General features: G+C 50.0%; 2 protein-coding genes across 11 annotated transcripts in view; one reads left to right on the top strand and one right to left on the bottom strand.

The window, feature by feature from the left end:
• HPS3 (HPS3 biogenesis of lysosomal organelles complex 2 subunit 1) overlaps positions 1-7,523 on the bottom strand; it is an 85,674-nt gene extending 78,151 nt beyond the window's left edge. For 2 of the 8 annotated variants that reach the window (XM_088472051.1, XM_088472059.1), the window contains exon 1: positions 7,361-7,482. Coding sequence is in view for 1 of the 8 variants with exons in the window: in XM_088472058.1 (XP_088328184.1) it covers positions 6,927-6,996 (70 nt within the window). In the remaining 7 variants the exon portion in view is untranslated. The other 6 variants (XM_088472055.1, XM_088472056.1, XM_088472058.1 and 3 more) reach the window with 6 other exon arrangements.
• A 199-nt stretch (positions 7,524-7,722) lies between these two features.
• The window catches only part of HLTF (helicase like transcription factor), a 121,945-nt gene continuing 114,629 nt past the window's right edge, over positions 7,723-15,038 (top strand). For all 3 annotated transcript variants that reach the window (XM_088472050.1, XM_088472049.1, XM_088472048.1), the window contains exons 1-2: positions 7,723-7,839; positions 8,018-8,243. In XM_088472050.1, the coding sequence (XP_088328176.1) occupies positions 7,820-7,839; positions 8,018-8,243 (246 nt within the window). In that variant the 5' untranslated portion in view covers positions 7,723-7,819. The remainder of the gene's footprint in view (positions 7,840-8,017; positions 8,244-15,038) is intronic.

Raw genomic sequence — 15,038 nt, 5'->3', positions numbered from 1 at the left:
CCTTCAGAGAAGGAGGAACCGGTAGGCCTTCATGAAGATAAGCTTCAGAAATAGCCATACGGATCCAGGCTGCCAAAGTTTGCTTTGAAGTAGGCCAACCCTTTTTACGGAAGCCATAGAGGACAAACAAAGCGTCCGACTTCCTAAACGAAGAAGTGCGGTCAACATAAGTCCTTAAGGTCCGTACAACATCCAAAGATGCCTCACCCACCGAAAGACCCGGTGAGTTAAAGGCCGCAACAACGATTTCCTCGTTAACATGAAACTGGGAAACAACTTTGGGAAGAAACTCGGGCCGAGTGCGGAGCACCGCCCTGTTCCCATGAAAAACCAAGAAAGGGGGTCTACAAGAAAGAGCCCCTAACGCAGAAACACGTCTGGCCGAAGCAATAGCCAGAAGGAAAACAGTCTTAGCTGTTAGCCATTTAAGATCCACTGATCCCAGTGGTTCAAACGGCGGTCCTTGGAGAGTCCTCAGGACCACAGCCAAATCCCAAGGCGCCACAGGTGGAACAAAGGGCGGCTGAATGCGGACAACAACTTGCATAAAGGTGCGCACATCCGGGATTGTAGCAATCCTACGGTGAAACCAGACAGACAGGGCCGAAACCTGTACCTTCAAAGAAGCAAGGCGAAGCCCATGATCTAGTCCCGCTTGCAGGAAGGCGAGAATCAGAGACAGACGAAACTCCCGCGGTGCATAACCTCTCGGTCGACACCACTGGAAGAACGTATGCCACACGCGATGGTATATCCTCGCGGAAGACGGTTTCCGAGCTCGCAACATGGTACGCACCACAGAGCTGGAAAACCCCCGGGACCTCAGCATGGCCGTCTCAACAGCCACGCCGTCAAAGACAGCCGAGTCAGGTCCGGGTGACGACAAGGACCCTGAGACAGGAGGTCCAGTCGTAGCGGCAACCGCAGAGGACTGTCCACGGACAGACCCTGAAGGTCTGAGAACCAGTGCCGTCTGGGCCACGCGGGAGCTATCAACAGGAGCGTCCCTCCTTCCTGTTTGAATTTCCGGATTACCCGTGGAAGAAGGGAGACCGGAGGGAACAGGTATGCGAACCGGAACGTCCACCGGACGGACAGAGCATCCACCAGAGACGCCCCTTCGTCTCTTGTGCGAGACCCGTACACCGGCAACTTGTTGTTGTGCCGGGACGCCATGAGGTCGATCTCTGGAAGACCCCATCTGTCCACCAGTAGTTGAAAAACGTCCGGGTGCAGGGACCATTCCCCCGGATGAACGTCCTGGCGACTTAGAAAGTCCGCCTCCCAATTGAGCACTCCCGGGATGAAGACCGCTGATATGGCCGGAAGATTGCGCTCCGCCCAAACCAGGATCCGAGACACCTCTACGAGAGCCGCCCGGCTTCGGGTTCCTCCTCGCCTGTTTATGTAGGCCACGGTGGTAGCATTGTCCGACTGGACCTGTACCGGGTGACCCTGGAGAAACCGATGTGCCTGCTGGAGAGCATTGAAAACCGCACGGAGTTCCAAGATATTGATTGGAAGCTCCGCTTCTGTCGGCGTCCACCTGCCCTGGAACAGATGTGGACCCGAAACTGCTCCCCAGCCCCGAAGACTGGCGTCCGTTGTCAACAGGACCCAACTTGGAACCCAGAACGGACGTCCCTCGCTGAGGTGGGTCGTCTGTAACCAACAAGCCAGGGACAGGCGAACCTCCGGGGTGAACACAATCGTCTGGGACTTCAGAGACTGAGGCAGCCCGTTCCACTTTGACAGGATCAGGTGCTGCAGAGGTCTGGAGTGAAACTGGGCATATTCCACCATGTCGAACACCGACACCATGGAGCCCAGTAACCTCATCGCCGAGTGTAAAGACACCCGGCGGGTGTGCAGACAACTGCGCACCCTTGACTGTAAAGCAGAGATCTTTTCCTCCGTCACGAAGATCTTTTGCTGTCCCGAGTCCAATAAGGCTCCAAGATGCGGAATCCTCCGAGACGGGATTAGAGTGGACTTCTGCCAGTTGATTAGCCAGCCGTGCCGTTGCAGCAGGGCAATGGTCAGGTCCAAGTGGCGTAACAGGAGCTCTGGAGATCCCGCCACCAATAACAGGTCGTCCAAGTATGGCAACATGCGGACTCCCTGCAGCCGCAGAGAAGCCGCCATGACCGCCATCACCTTGGTGAAAACACGTGGTGCTGTCACCAGGCCAAAAGGTAACGCCCGAAACTGGAAGTGGTCGCTGCGGATTGCAAACATGAGGAACTGTTGATGGCGCAAAAGAATAGGGACATGCAGGTAAGCGTCCTGTATGTCCAATGACACCATGTAGTCCCCAGGTTCCAGCGCCAGAATGATGGACCGTAGGGTCTCCATCCGAAACTTCGGTACCCGCAAAGACTTGTTGAGTGCTTTGAGGTTGAGAATCGGACGATACGACCCATTGGGTTTCTGTACCAAAAAAAGATTTGAATAGAAACCCTGGCCCCTCTGGGAGAATGGAACAGGCACTATAACTCCAGCCTGGAGCATAGTGTGCAATACCTTCCGCAGCTCCGTAGCCTTGTTCCGGTCTGATGGTAGACCCGTGGTGAAGAATCAAGCCGGGGGTCTGTGCCGGAAGGAGAGGGCGTACCCGTGGGAGACCACCTCCAGAACCCAAGTGTCTGTCGTAGTGACCGACCAACACTGGGCGAACTGCAGCAGGCGGCCACCCACCCTGGGATCCCCCAAAGGGAGGCCCGGACCGTCAGGCCGCAGGCTTGTCATCTGGCTTGGGGGCCGGACGTCTGGTACTCCATGCCTGCTTCCGGGGCTTGACCGATTTCTTAGGGCCAGCCTGAAGAGGAAACGACTGTGGTTTAGGCCTGCCCTGGGCCCTAGATGACCGAAAGGACGATGGTCCAGAACCAGAAGGAGCAGTGGCCGACGGGAGACAAGCCGATTTGGCTGCCGCCAGCGTGGCCACAATCTTATCCAGATCCGGACCGAAGAGAACTTCTCCGGTAAACGGCAACGCTTCCAGACCCATCTTGGAATCTGCGTCTGCCTTCCAGGATCGCAGCCACAAGGTGCGACGAGCAGCTACTGCTGCTGAAGAAATTCTAGACACCAGAGTACTAATGTCTAGAGCTGCCTCGTTGATGTAGGTGGCCGAATCACGGAGATTGCCAATCAACTCCGCCTGTTCGGCCGGACAGTCGGAATCAAAAGAAGCCTCTAATGAATCCACCCAGCGCTCCATCGCTCTGGCAACCCAGCAAATGGCCATAGCCGGCCGTGCTACCCCCCCCCGCAAGGGAATAAGCGGACTTCAGGCAGATTTCCACCTTGCGGTCCGTAGCATCCTTAAGGGAGGACATGGATGGCATCGGCAATGTGGCACTACGGACAAGACGGGTCACGTGAGAATCCACCTGTGGGGGGGATTCCCACTTAGCAAAATAATTATCCGCGAACGTATAAGCCACCGCCAGACGTCGCTGCGGCTGGTATCTTTTGCCAGGCTGTTTCCACGCCTCCTCTAAATGGTCCACCAACTGACCCGAAAGAGGAAAGACTGTGGCATCACCCTTCACGTCTTTGAAAAAGGCATACTTAGACTTAGCCGCTGGGGGAACTTCGTCCTCAATCACCAAGGCTGTGCGGACCGCCCGAATAAGTCCAGGAATATATACTTTGGACTTAGCATCAGCGTCCTTAGTATGGAGAGGTTCCTGATCGTAAGGATCCAGAATCTCCCCATCATCAGACGTCCCTTCGTCATCCTCATAAGAAGCGGACAGAGACGCCACCGGCCGTTTATGAGGCCGCATCACAGACTCCCCTTGCAACACATCCGACAAGTGCTGTACAGAACTCGTCAGGGAGTTAACCCACGCTGGCTCCTGAGAAACCGGGAGCGGGGAAATAGGGAGACTGTGGGGTACCACCAATTGTCGTGGGAAACCCTGCATGGGTGACGACACCACAGACTGCTGGGACAAACCCATCGGCGTAAACGCGGGCTGCGGAGCTAACTGGCCCACTAGAGCTGTTAGCGCCTGAGCGAAACAAGCCCAGGGCGGCTCCTGTACCGGTGCTGTAACCGTAAGAGGCCGCGCCATGGACAAACACTGCCGGCAAAGGCCCTCCGCGCTACCCTCCCCCTCCGCTAACGGTACTTTACACGTGGTACACTGTAGCCGGAGGGGAAAATCACTTTCAGACATGATGGCACCACGTATGTGACCCCTCTCACCAATTATATATAAAATAGGCGAGAGACCACCCTGCAGCACCGCACCGCAAGGGCTTAGCAGAAAGAACAGGGACAGTAATAAAGCTGACAGTCTTGAGAAGAAAAGTTACAGGCAGCAGCGCTAGCACAGTCACATACAATGCAAAGAAAATCAATTCCTGCACTAACAGCGCTGATCACTCAACTACACAGAGACAGGGCCTAGTAGGACACAGCGCTGCATACACAGACCTGACCACAGCGGAGGAGAGGTATGCGGGGGGACCCAGACCACGATGCTTCCAATGCAGGCTTCCAGCAGCGTTCACCATGCTTCTGAAAAGATGGCCGCCGAGGAGCAGAGAGAAGGCTGGCCTGGGGGAGGAGCGCTGACACAGGGCCAGTCAGCACAGTGCAGAGAGGGCTGTGTGCAGCGGGGGAGGCGCCGGCTGTGAGACAGGGAAGGCGCGCTCCCCTGGCATGCATTTAACCCCTTGGACGCCGCCGCGCTACCGCTCTGCTGCGGTCCGTTGTCCCAGGGGGTAGTGGAAGCGCAGGTTGGTCGCCTGGCTCCACGCTGCAGCCAGTCCCCAGGGAGCCCCCTGCCTGGGGACTTAGGACCATGTGATCAGCGGGGACCCACCGCGGGACCCCGCTGCTTACCTCTGTCCCCCTTGAATCCGGCAATGGTCCGGAACATCTGGGGTCACCGCTAGCTGTGACCCCAGATGCCCACCAGCATCCCCGGATCAGTACCGGCGTTCTGGTACCGGCGGGGTGTAGGGAAGACAGCATGGACGTCAGGACTGACTGTCCATGCTGTTCATCCAGATGTGCAGCCACAGCTGCATGAAGAAAAAGCTTCAGGGGCTCTTCTAGCCCCCACTCCAACAGGTGCACCCGACTCCGGCCGGGCACCAAACTAAACTGAGGTGCCTTGGCTCGGGGGCGGGGTATAGGAGGGGGACCTAGTGCATCCTGGGAGGCTGAAAGCTTAACTCTTTGGTGCCCTGCGACTGACGTCACACCTATACCCCAAGGTATCCTGTGGATACCCTATGGACTCTGAAGTAGAAGAAAACATTTACAACAATATCAAAGTATCTTCTCACTGCTTCATAGGGGACAACATTTTAGAAAGATTGGGGGGAGCGGCAGATCTATAATGAGAGTGGGAGTGAATGGGGACCCACATCGCTCACCTTGCAGCCATTGACTACACTTAAGGGGCATATTCACTACACAATTAAAATGAATGTTTACATCGTTATCGTTCATTAATCGTGCAGTAATTATGCCGGCAACGACCAGCGAAGCGCGCTCCTGCTGGTCGTTGCTGGCATCTGTCATCGTCTGAACATGCAGGCCAACCTGACGAGATCGTCAGGTCGTGAATGTTCGGGGATGAGGGAGGGTGCCTGCACTGAACGACATATCGTTCAGTGTGAGCACATAATCCACTGCACAGGATGAAGGATGATGAACGATTGCACGATTACAATGTTGTAATCGTACAGACGTTCTACACTTGTGTAGTGGATACGCACCTTTAAGGTGCGTACACACTAGATGAGTGCCCAATTCCGACGCATCGGAACGACAAATCGTTCAAACCGTCAAGTGTATATGTACTATGCGCGCTCCCGCTGCGTCATTCCACGCATCATCAGGTCGTCCCTACAAACAGCTCAATCGGACAATCTCATTAACGATTTACAGCAAATTGTGAGGTGTACGCTCTACCGAACAACCAGGCGATATGTTTAACAATATGTAGTTTACGATGACACGACCGAACGACGCTCGATATCTGGACGACCATCGTGTCGTTTGCAAGTCGTGTAGTGTGTGCGCACCTTTACTTTGCGGAAACTGCTGCAGAAGTCAAATTGCGCCGGCACCATTTTCAGAGAGATATGTGTATTAGAGTAATCATTGTGCACCATTTGACTGGAGATATGTGCACACAGAGATTGCACACTGGGCTTGATTCAGAGCCGCTCGTAAGCGCCCTTTCGTTCGCTCCGAGTGATGTTCGCACATCTGCGCATGCGTATGGGTCGTAATGCGCATGCGCCAACCAGTCAGTGCGGTCGGAAATCGTGTGTTCGCAAAATAGCGAGTGCTAATTTGAGTGACAGGATGAGGCGTTTGTGGGTGGTAACAGGGGAAGGTGCTTGAAAACGGGGAGTGGAGATCTGAAAGCAGGCGTGCCAAATGGTCAAAACGAGCGTTTTAAGGGTGTGCATAATTAACAAAGCAGCGTCATCGGCCACGTCACTTGGTTGTCCCTTAGCCCACTGCGAGCAGTTCATACGCCTTTCGATGTACTCGATTAATCTAATAAATAGCGGAGATGACGTATGATGCGAACGACCAGGGGGCGTTTTTACAAAATAGCGAGCGCATGTTTCGTTCGCTCAGACATAGAGGCGTCAACAGACCGCAAAGAGCGAGCGCTCTATTTAAATATCCGGCCCCTTTTTCTGAACGAGCGAGCGCAAATAGCGTCCGGCTCTGAATCAGGCACACAGTCCCCCACCCTCTGCTAAAACCCCCCAGTAACCCCACTAACCCAAACATAAATAAGAAATGCCATACCTAGCAATGAATAGTGGCAGCACAGATATTGGGGAGCCCCAACACCCACAGACCTGGCACCAGCCTTACCCTGTACCCCTACACCCCTGGGCTCCTCATTCTAACGCCTGCACGGAGGGGTCCTCACCGCTTGGTGATGGGTGTAGGTTATGTGAGTGCAGCAGGGTCCTCTTCCTAGTGCAGCATGTGACAATCATTACCCTGTGTGTCACATGACCCGGGGCTGGCCGCCTAGCGCTTAACCCCTACACAGCCGGGGGACAGAATAATGGGCACCGAGCAGGAAATATAAATGGAGGTTTGTGCTGTCCTGCGAGGCAGAGCAATATGAAGGGACGCTCCCCATATTATTTATTCATTTATATGTATTATTACCGGGTCATGTAACAGTGAGATGGGTTTTATGGATCATTTCTCAGATCGGAAACTTTGTAGTATTTCTAGCCACGTTATGAAAACCGGAACCCTCCGCACTCCGGAACGGCTCCCCGCCTAGGTGTATGTGTGTGATAGCTGTTACCAGGGGAGACGTGGAGGGAGATGTTACAGCCCTCCCCCTACCTGCGTGTGCCAGGCTGTCTCCTCACATTCCTCTCATCTAAGTGTGACAGCAGCTGCCTCATCCCCTTCCGTTTTGTCAGCGACTGACAGGATTGTGGATAGATGATCCCCTTCCGTAGATGTACTACCTGTACTGTGCCCGCCCTCTGCTCATTATACTTCTCCATCTGTCATCATCAGATCATAATAATAATAATAATGAGTACACACCACGTGAAGGCCCTACCTGAACACAGCCCCGCCCCCTGGCCTTCCTCATTGGTTACCCCTTACCCTAGCAAATTCCTATTGGTGAACGTGTGATACGCCTGAAACTGTTTGGCCGAAAGGCGCGAACCCGGAAGAGGTTGTGTAGTGAGAGCGGGCACTGACTGTGCTGAGATTACTGTGCAGCGGGCAGCGTGTGCCCTATTAGCTGGCATCGGGCCTCTTTCCCTGTTGTACCTGCTCCGTGCCACCATGTCATGGGGATTTACAAGGTAATCGTGTGTGCCTTCTGTGTTAGAGGGGGGCAGGGGATGTGGTAGTGGTGTTGCAAGACCTTACACTGTGCCTCACAGAATACTGGGACTTGTAGTCTGTACAATGACAGTTTGCCTTCTCTGCTATCTGACAATTGGTCTAACCACCTCCTTATTTATTTTGTAATCTCACCAGAGGCTCAGATTGGCGATTCCTGCAGTTCTTACAGTATGGCAGGTATAGGAACCCCAAACTACACTTCTCTCCAGGGAATCTGCCCCCAAATATGTTCTTTGATGCAGGACAGGATAACGCGACATCGGCGGATGATTCTACATCTGCAGAGGATGATTCGGATTCTCAAGTTTTATTTGGCTCATTAAGAGGGAATGTGGTTGGTCTGCGTTACTATGCAGGAGTGGTAAGTATATGGATAAGAAAGACATGTAGTTCTACCTACACTGGTTTACATGGCGTAAATGACAGCAGATATCAGAGTATTGGCTGCCATTCCCTGTTTTTAATTGTGAAAGCCGTCCCCATAGGTTTACTTAAATACTGAATTTTCCAAGCTTGGCCCCACTAGATAATGCCATCTTCAGATATTGTTAGTCATTACAGCCTATGGGCTACAGATCACAGACGTTGTACTCTCCATTCGCACATGTGCAGTCATCAGACCACGCATGCTTAATAGCACAGTCGCCCCCCGAAATGTAAATAAAGTGATTGCGTTAGAGATCACCATTACACATTTTAGCCTCTTTCCCAGGATATGATTTTTCATACTTCCCGGCAGTACATTACTTCTTATTGCCTCAATAAGTGGTGATAAATTCTAACTAATGAGTCTAAAACCTGATAATAAATAACTCCCATAGACTTGGAGAAGCATGCATATTAGGGATGGACATCGTAAACTCACCATCAAATGATGGCTGGACTTCCACCATTGAAACTTTCAATGTGATGGTAACTAACCATCGCATCAAAAAAATTCAATGGTCAAAATAATTTAAATGACTAGTGGCAGGAGGCGGAGCCTTGCAACACCTTTCACATCACTAAGGGGGCATGTCCAGAACTGTCTCCCGAGAGGCTGGGCTGCCTGCATGCTCCCCACTACACAGAGAATAGATGCCGTGTGCATGTGCACAGCATCTATTCTCCATCTAGCATAAAGCGGTGTGTACTTTACCCCCGCAGCCAGCTATCGGATGGATATTGGAAAGCTGCATCTGATGGCTGGCAACCATCGAATTCCCGGTATTCGATGGAAAAAAGTACTTCCATTGAATCGATAACATCAATGATTGCTAACCATCGGTTTCCGATGCCCATACCTAGTGCATTTACTCCTGCTAGGTGGGATGTGGTCAAAATACAGATAGTGTGGATGTCAGTGTTTAGTATGCCGGTACCTGAATCCGAGCACCTCTCAGAATCCCGGCATCGGCATCCCGACGATAAGTACTGGGGTTAGGCACTAAGGGGGGAGGTGGGGGGGTGAGGTTAGGTTTAGGCAGTGGAGCGGGAGGATACTTACCCAACAAGTGTCGGTTTCCTAATCCTGTCAGGATGCCGGCTTCGGAAATCTGGCCACCGGGATCCCGAGCGCCTGCGTCTTGTACCAAACCCTGCTAGGACTCGTATGTTTTTCACCAACTAGAGGTGCAATATATAGAGACCTGTATTTGTTTTGTTATAGATAAGTATCCACTTGAATGAACAAAATGTTGTAATTTCCAATAATTGTGGAAAAGTAATTCAGGTCGAAACTGATCCTTTCTCCTCTTATATAGGCAATATAATATTTCAGATGTTTTGTCATTTGTGTGGTGATTAGACATTTCCACTGTATTCAAATGGCATTTCAGCCGTATATCAGCTGCACTGATTTTCCAGTAAAAAAAAAAGTCAAGAAAGAGTTTGAATGGGCTGACACATTTCTCTGCAATGCCATTTTATCAGAGGCCTATTCTAGAGCACAGGTTCTCAAAATCTGTCCTCTGGTCCCCAAACTGTGCGTGTTTTCCAGGTCTCCTCACAGAATCACAAATTAAATAATTAGCTCCACCTGTGGATCTTTTAAAATGTGTCAGTGAGTAATGAATACACCTGTGCACCTGCTAGGTGACTTGGAAAGTGTGACCTGTGTGGGGTCCTGAGGACAGAGGGCCTGATTCAGAGCCGCTCCGAGCGATGTTTGCCCAACTGCGCATGCGTACAGATCGTTATACGCATGCGCGAACCAGTCAGTGTGGTCGAAATTCATGTGCTCGCAAAATAGCGAATGCCTGATAATTTGAGTGACCGAAAGAGGCGTATGTGGGTGGTAACAGGGGAAGGTGCTTGAAAACGGGGAGTGGAGATCCGAACGCAGGCGTGCTTAAAGGTCAAAACAGGTGTTTTATGGGTGTGCATAATTAAAACAGCAGCGTCATTGACCACGTAACTGGGTTATTTTATAGCCAGAACTGCTCGCATGATTGTGGTAGCAAAAACCAACCACAAGAATAGCGAGCAGTTCATACGCTGGTCGATGTACTCGATTAATCTAATAAATAGCGGACATGACGTAGGATGCGAGCGGCCAGGGGGCGTATTTATCAAAAAACGACCGCAAGTTTTGTTCGCTCGTTCAGACCTAGAGGCGTGAACAGACCGCAAAGAGCGAACGGTTCATTTGAATAGCCACCCCTATTTTCTGGACGAGCGAGCGCTAATTGCGTCCGGCTCTGAATCAGGCCCAGAGTTTGAGAACCACTGTTCTAGAGGTGCAATGTAAAAGTCAGTCCACCTATCGGAGTGATGAATAAACAATTGCTAGCCTTTGTGCGTTTTAAAGGTCCTTTTCTACTCTTAAATTACTTTTAATATTGTTGTAAAATATTTTTTTTAATTCACAAGAAATTATTAAAATAGTAATTATATATGACTGTAGTAACCTATTGGTTTCACAGTCATGCTAATAATTAGTCACGTTTGGAGAGAGCTTTGTGTTTTAATATGTACTAAAAATCTAAATATAAGATTAAAGAAACCATTCTATATTGTTTTGTAAGCAGCATTGAATTATCAATTCTAAACTTGCTACACAAATGTAATGCAAATAGGAGAGTACAAATGATAAAAATCACGTTTAGAAAAGTTTTTTTTTTTATTACTCCATACTAAACCATATTAAGCTGTTGGAGACATGTTATATTTACTTATAGTAAATTGTTAATAGAAGCGTCAATATAGTACATGTAAAACTAGGGGAAAATATTGTCCTGATCCTAACATATTTATTGCTTAACAAAGTTGCAGAAAGTGTTACTCGATCTATTACTATGTTGCTAATATTAAGATTAGAAAAAATAGTATAATCACAGTTAAAGTCCCAGAATAGCACTAGCACAATGGGGCCTATTTATCAATCTTTTTTTTTTTTTCCTAAAATTACGTACAACTTGCAGTTTCTGCATAATTTTATGGTTAATTGCTATATACTAATGGCGTACTGCAGGATAATTCACAGAATTCTCCTGCAGTAGACTAATTAGTGCTGCAGATTGCAGTCAATGGCGACTACGATCTGACATTCATACCCCTTTTACACCAGAACTAAAATCAGAGTTATTGCAGTGTTAACCTACGTAGCTCCTCGGTGTAAAAAGAGAGAGGGTTGGATTTCTGGGTTGAGTGACCCGGCAATCCAACCCAGGTAACTTGCAGGGTTTAACACGGGAATAACCTGTGAAACCCTGCGGTGTTAACGGCGCAATCCGGGTCATTATGACCTGGAGTGCGCTGCATCCTATCATCTCCAAGCATCCACTTCCATGCCAGAAGAGCAGCGTCATTGCAGACCCTGCTCCGGTGTGAACGGTGCCAACTCTGGAATTTCCTGGGTCGGCGCCGGATAAATTCCGGGTCTGGTCCGGTTTGGAACCCTGTTCCAACCTCCGGGTCAGACACGGAATTAGGTATAAAAGCAGTATAACTTTGCACATAGTCAAAACCATGTAGCACTGCAGGTGGGTAGATTTAAAATGTCCAGACAGATTTAGATTAGAGAGGGTCATGTCCAAACTCAAATTTAAATTGCACTGTAAAAATAAAGCTGTCCAGTATTTGTGGGCTACATGCAAAAGCATCCAGTATTTACCCTGCATGCAAAACAAATAAATGCTATGCACCCCTTGCATTGCCACATGGTTTGCCCAGGTGTACAGTTATTTGCTCTTTTTTGGCCATTGCTACTGCCAGATGAATATTGTACAAACATTATGCTCCAAATGAAAGTAAATCCGATTTGTTCTATTTTTCTCCAAATTAGTCTAGCAAGAGTGGCTATATAAGTGTATATATAGAAATGAGCAGGTGGTTTGTTCAATCATTGAAGCATAAAATATAGGACCTCATTCAGACCCGCTCGCAAGGGGGTCGATGGTGGGGCACAGCGCGTGCGCAGGCCCCGGAGCGAGAGAGAAATTATCTCGCTCCGGGGCTCACTACAAACGGGGCAGCTGTCAATGTTGATCGACAGCTCGCCCCGTTTTTGTAAGCGGGATGGGGGGGCGACCGGACAAACGGAGGCGTTCCTGAAGGAATGCCTGCCATTTTGTAGGCGGCTCTACTGACATTAGCAGTGTTGTCAGTAGGTAGCTTCCTGCTTTGTTAGAGCAGGAAGCTACCTGGGGCTTGCGGGAGAAGAGACCCGACCCCAAGGGTTTCGTCGCAAGCCCCGATGGGCGTGATGGTCTCGACCATCGCGACCATCACCTGGTCACTCGCTAAAGCCATCATAGGCTAAAGTAAGATGGTAAATGGACAAGCTGGTAATATCAGTCCGAACGTTTAATCTCGCCACACACAGCCATGATCCAATAGAGAATCTGCATCACTATTTGGCTCTGTGCTTCACTTTAATATGTCTTCACAATCCAGTAGTGAGCTCTACAGTGTTACATTAAATGGCAAAATATTACTACATATGTGTAGATCAAATCCTAATAAATATTGTACCAGAACACTTTTCATTGCCTGTGGCGATTTTATCAGGGGAATAGTATAATGAGTAGTGGTCATCTAGGGCCAGCTTGGGGCATGACGCTGAACCGTAAAAAGGGCGCTCTTGCACGTGCCCAATAAGGGAGTGGTGGCATATCCTTAAGACGCTCCCCCTTTTCATTACTCTTGGGGCATGCCCAGCACTTATGGGCATGCTGGACTGTTCTTCAACCTTTCACCTCACTGTGAGTAGATACTGGAATCTATGCATCAGCGGTGAGCGCTGCACCTCAACTCCTGCCCTCCCCACAGGACACTATGGCCCGCAAGTGCAGACGGCAGCTAGCACACCCAGCAGGCTGTTTCAGCAGGGTGCCGCAAGAAGGGCAGAGCACGTTTTGGAGTTTTGAAATCGGATAGGTCGTGGCACCCTACTAAAACAGCCTAGCGGGAACACTAATGAGAAGCAAGTGCTACTCCATTCTTGTCTATGCTTATTGCATTAATTATTTTATACTTATATTAGCAGATGTTCACATAAACATGTTTTTAAAATTGTAAAAGCGATATATATATATTACTACTAGTAGAAGGGCTTGGACACCTCAGTTAGCCTGTTGCTCCTCCCCACTTTGTCCTGCCCCTTCCTTACTGTATTTACTTGCCCTTCTTGACACACAGCAGTTCCCCGGCTAAGGTCTGTCCCATTGTGTTGCAGTGGGAGCGGTTGGAGGGGCCTGTAACTTGGAGGGGCCAGTGATCGCAAATACGCGATATAGCGCGTATTTTACTTGGTATTGCAGACAGGGGACACTTTTAAAAAGTGGCTGGGTCCCTGGGGATGCACTGTGCTGTGGACAATCCCTGATAGGCTGTCAGGGATTGGCCGCAGCACATCGCGTCCCCAGGGACCCGGCACACCCGCCCTGCAGATTAAAAAACAGCGCTTTCATTCAAATAGACACTGGTCGCTAGCCAACTGGAGCTTGCAGACCGGCAGCCAATCAGCAGCAGATGTCGGTCCCCAAGCTTCGATTGGCTCGCGGCTGGCGCAAGGTTAGAATGACGACAGCGCTATCTTGAAGGGGTGCAGTGCTATCCCCAGCCCCCAGGCTTCCACATACAGCAACGGCAAGATGGATTCCCCCGGCTCCAAGCGCCACTTACCATCTGCATCGGCAAGAGGGGGTTCTCCCAGCTTAAGACACTGCTTATCAGCAACAGCAGCAAGAGGGGTTTCCCCCGGCTCCAGACGCGATCACAGAACAGATATGGGTAATACATGGCACTATTGATACTGACTATCCACAATGATAGATGTAACTGTTTCTAAGACCAATTAACTGCTTGACACCTAACAGACATTGCTTATACTAATCCTGCTGGAGATTTCATGTATGCAAGATTATTCTGCTTATATTAATACTGCTGAGGACTTTTTGCATGCAATCAATTCTGCCCTTTGACCTTGGAGTTACACTTGCACATATGGAGAGAGCTTTCTATCTGTTGGAATACATTTTTATTGCATGGCATAATGTGTAAAGGGCATTACTGCGTGGAATAATGTGTTGAAAGGGGCACTATTGTGGTGTAACGTAAATAGAGGGCACTACTGTGTGACGTAATGTGAAGGGACACTATACAATGAAAAGCAAAAACAGATGTCCCCACCTGCCAGCCCGCTGTGCCCGGCATGGTACGGCATCTATTTCACACTGCAGGGAGAGCTTGGGTGCAGCCCAGCATCTCCGTGAGTGCTGGGCACACCCCCTACAGTGATGAAAAGGGGGTGCATCTCAAGGACACGTCCCCTTTTGTGAGTGACCATGCCCCTTTTTTGGGCGCAAGCCTTCGGCACACACTGAAGTGTCCCTTTATGATAGGCGCCCTGCCCCTTGCCTGTCCTAACGTGAAGACTAGGGGATTGTAGCAGATATCTCAAATATCTGCTGTGGTCCCCTGTATACAGTATATTTAATATTTACTTACCACCTTTGAAAACTGTTGTTATCTGAAATATAACACACACATTAATTGATGAATTTGCCTCTTATTACCTAATGCCTTATTTCAGGGCAAATTTTTCTAAAATCTAGGAGCCAGGATGAAAGTGTAGGAGCCAAACCTCCCCCCTTACCCCCAGGGCAGCTTTACTGAGCACCTACGCCCCGGGCAACCAACCCCCATGGCCACACCACTAACGGGGTAACCCAGG

The sequence above is a fragment of the Taudactylus pleione genome, unplaced genomic scaffold (assembly GCF_031769625.1).
Source record: "Taudactylus pleione unplaced genomic scaffold, aTauple2 ptg000120l, whole genome shotgun sequence".
Lineage (NCBI taxonomy): Eukaryota > Metazoa > Chordata > Amphibia > Anura > Myobatrachidae > Taudactylus > Taudactylus pleione.
The sequence above is the reverse complement of the archived record's forward strand: the minus strand, read 5'-3'. Positions and strand labels throughout refer to the sequence as shown.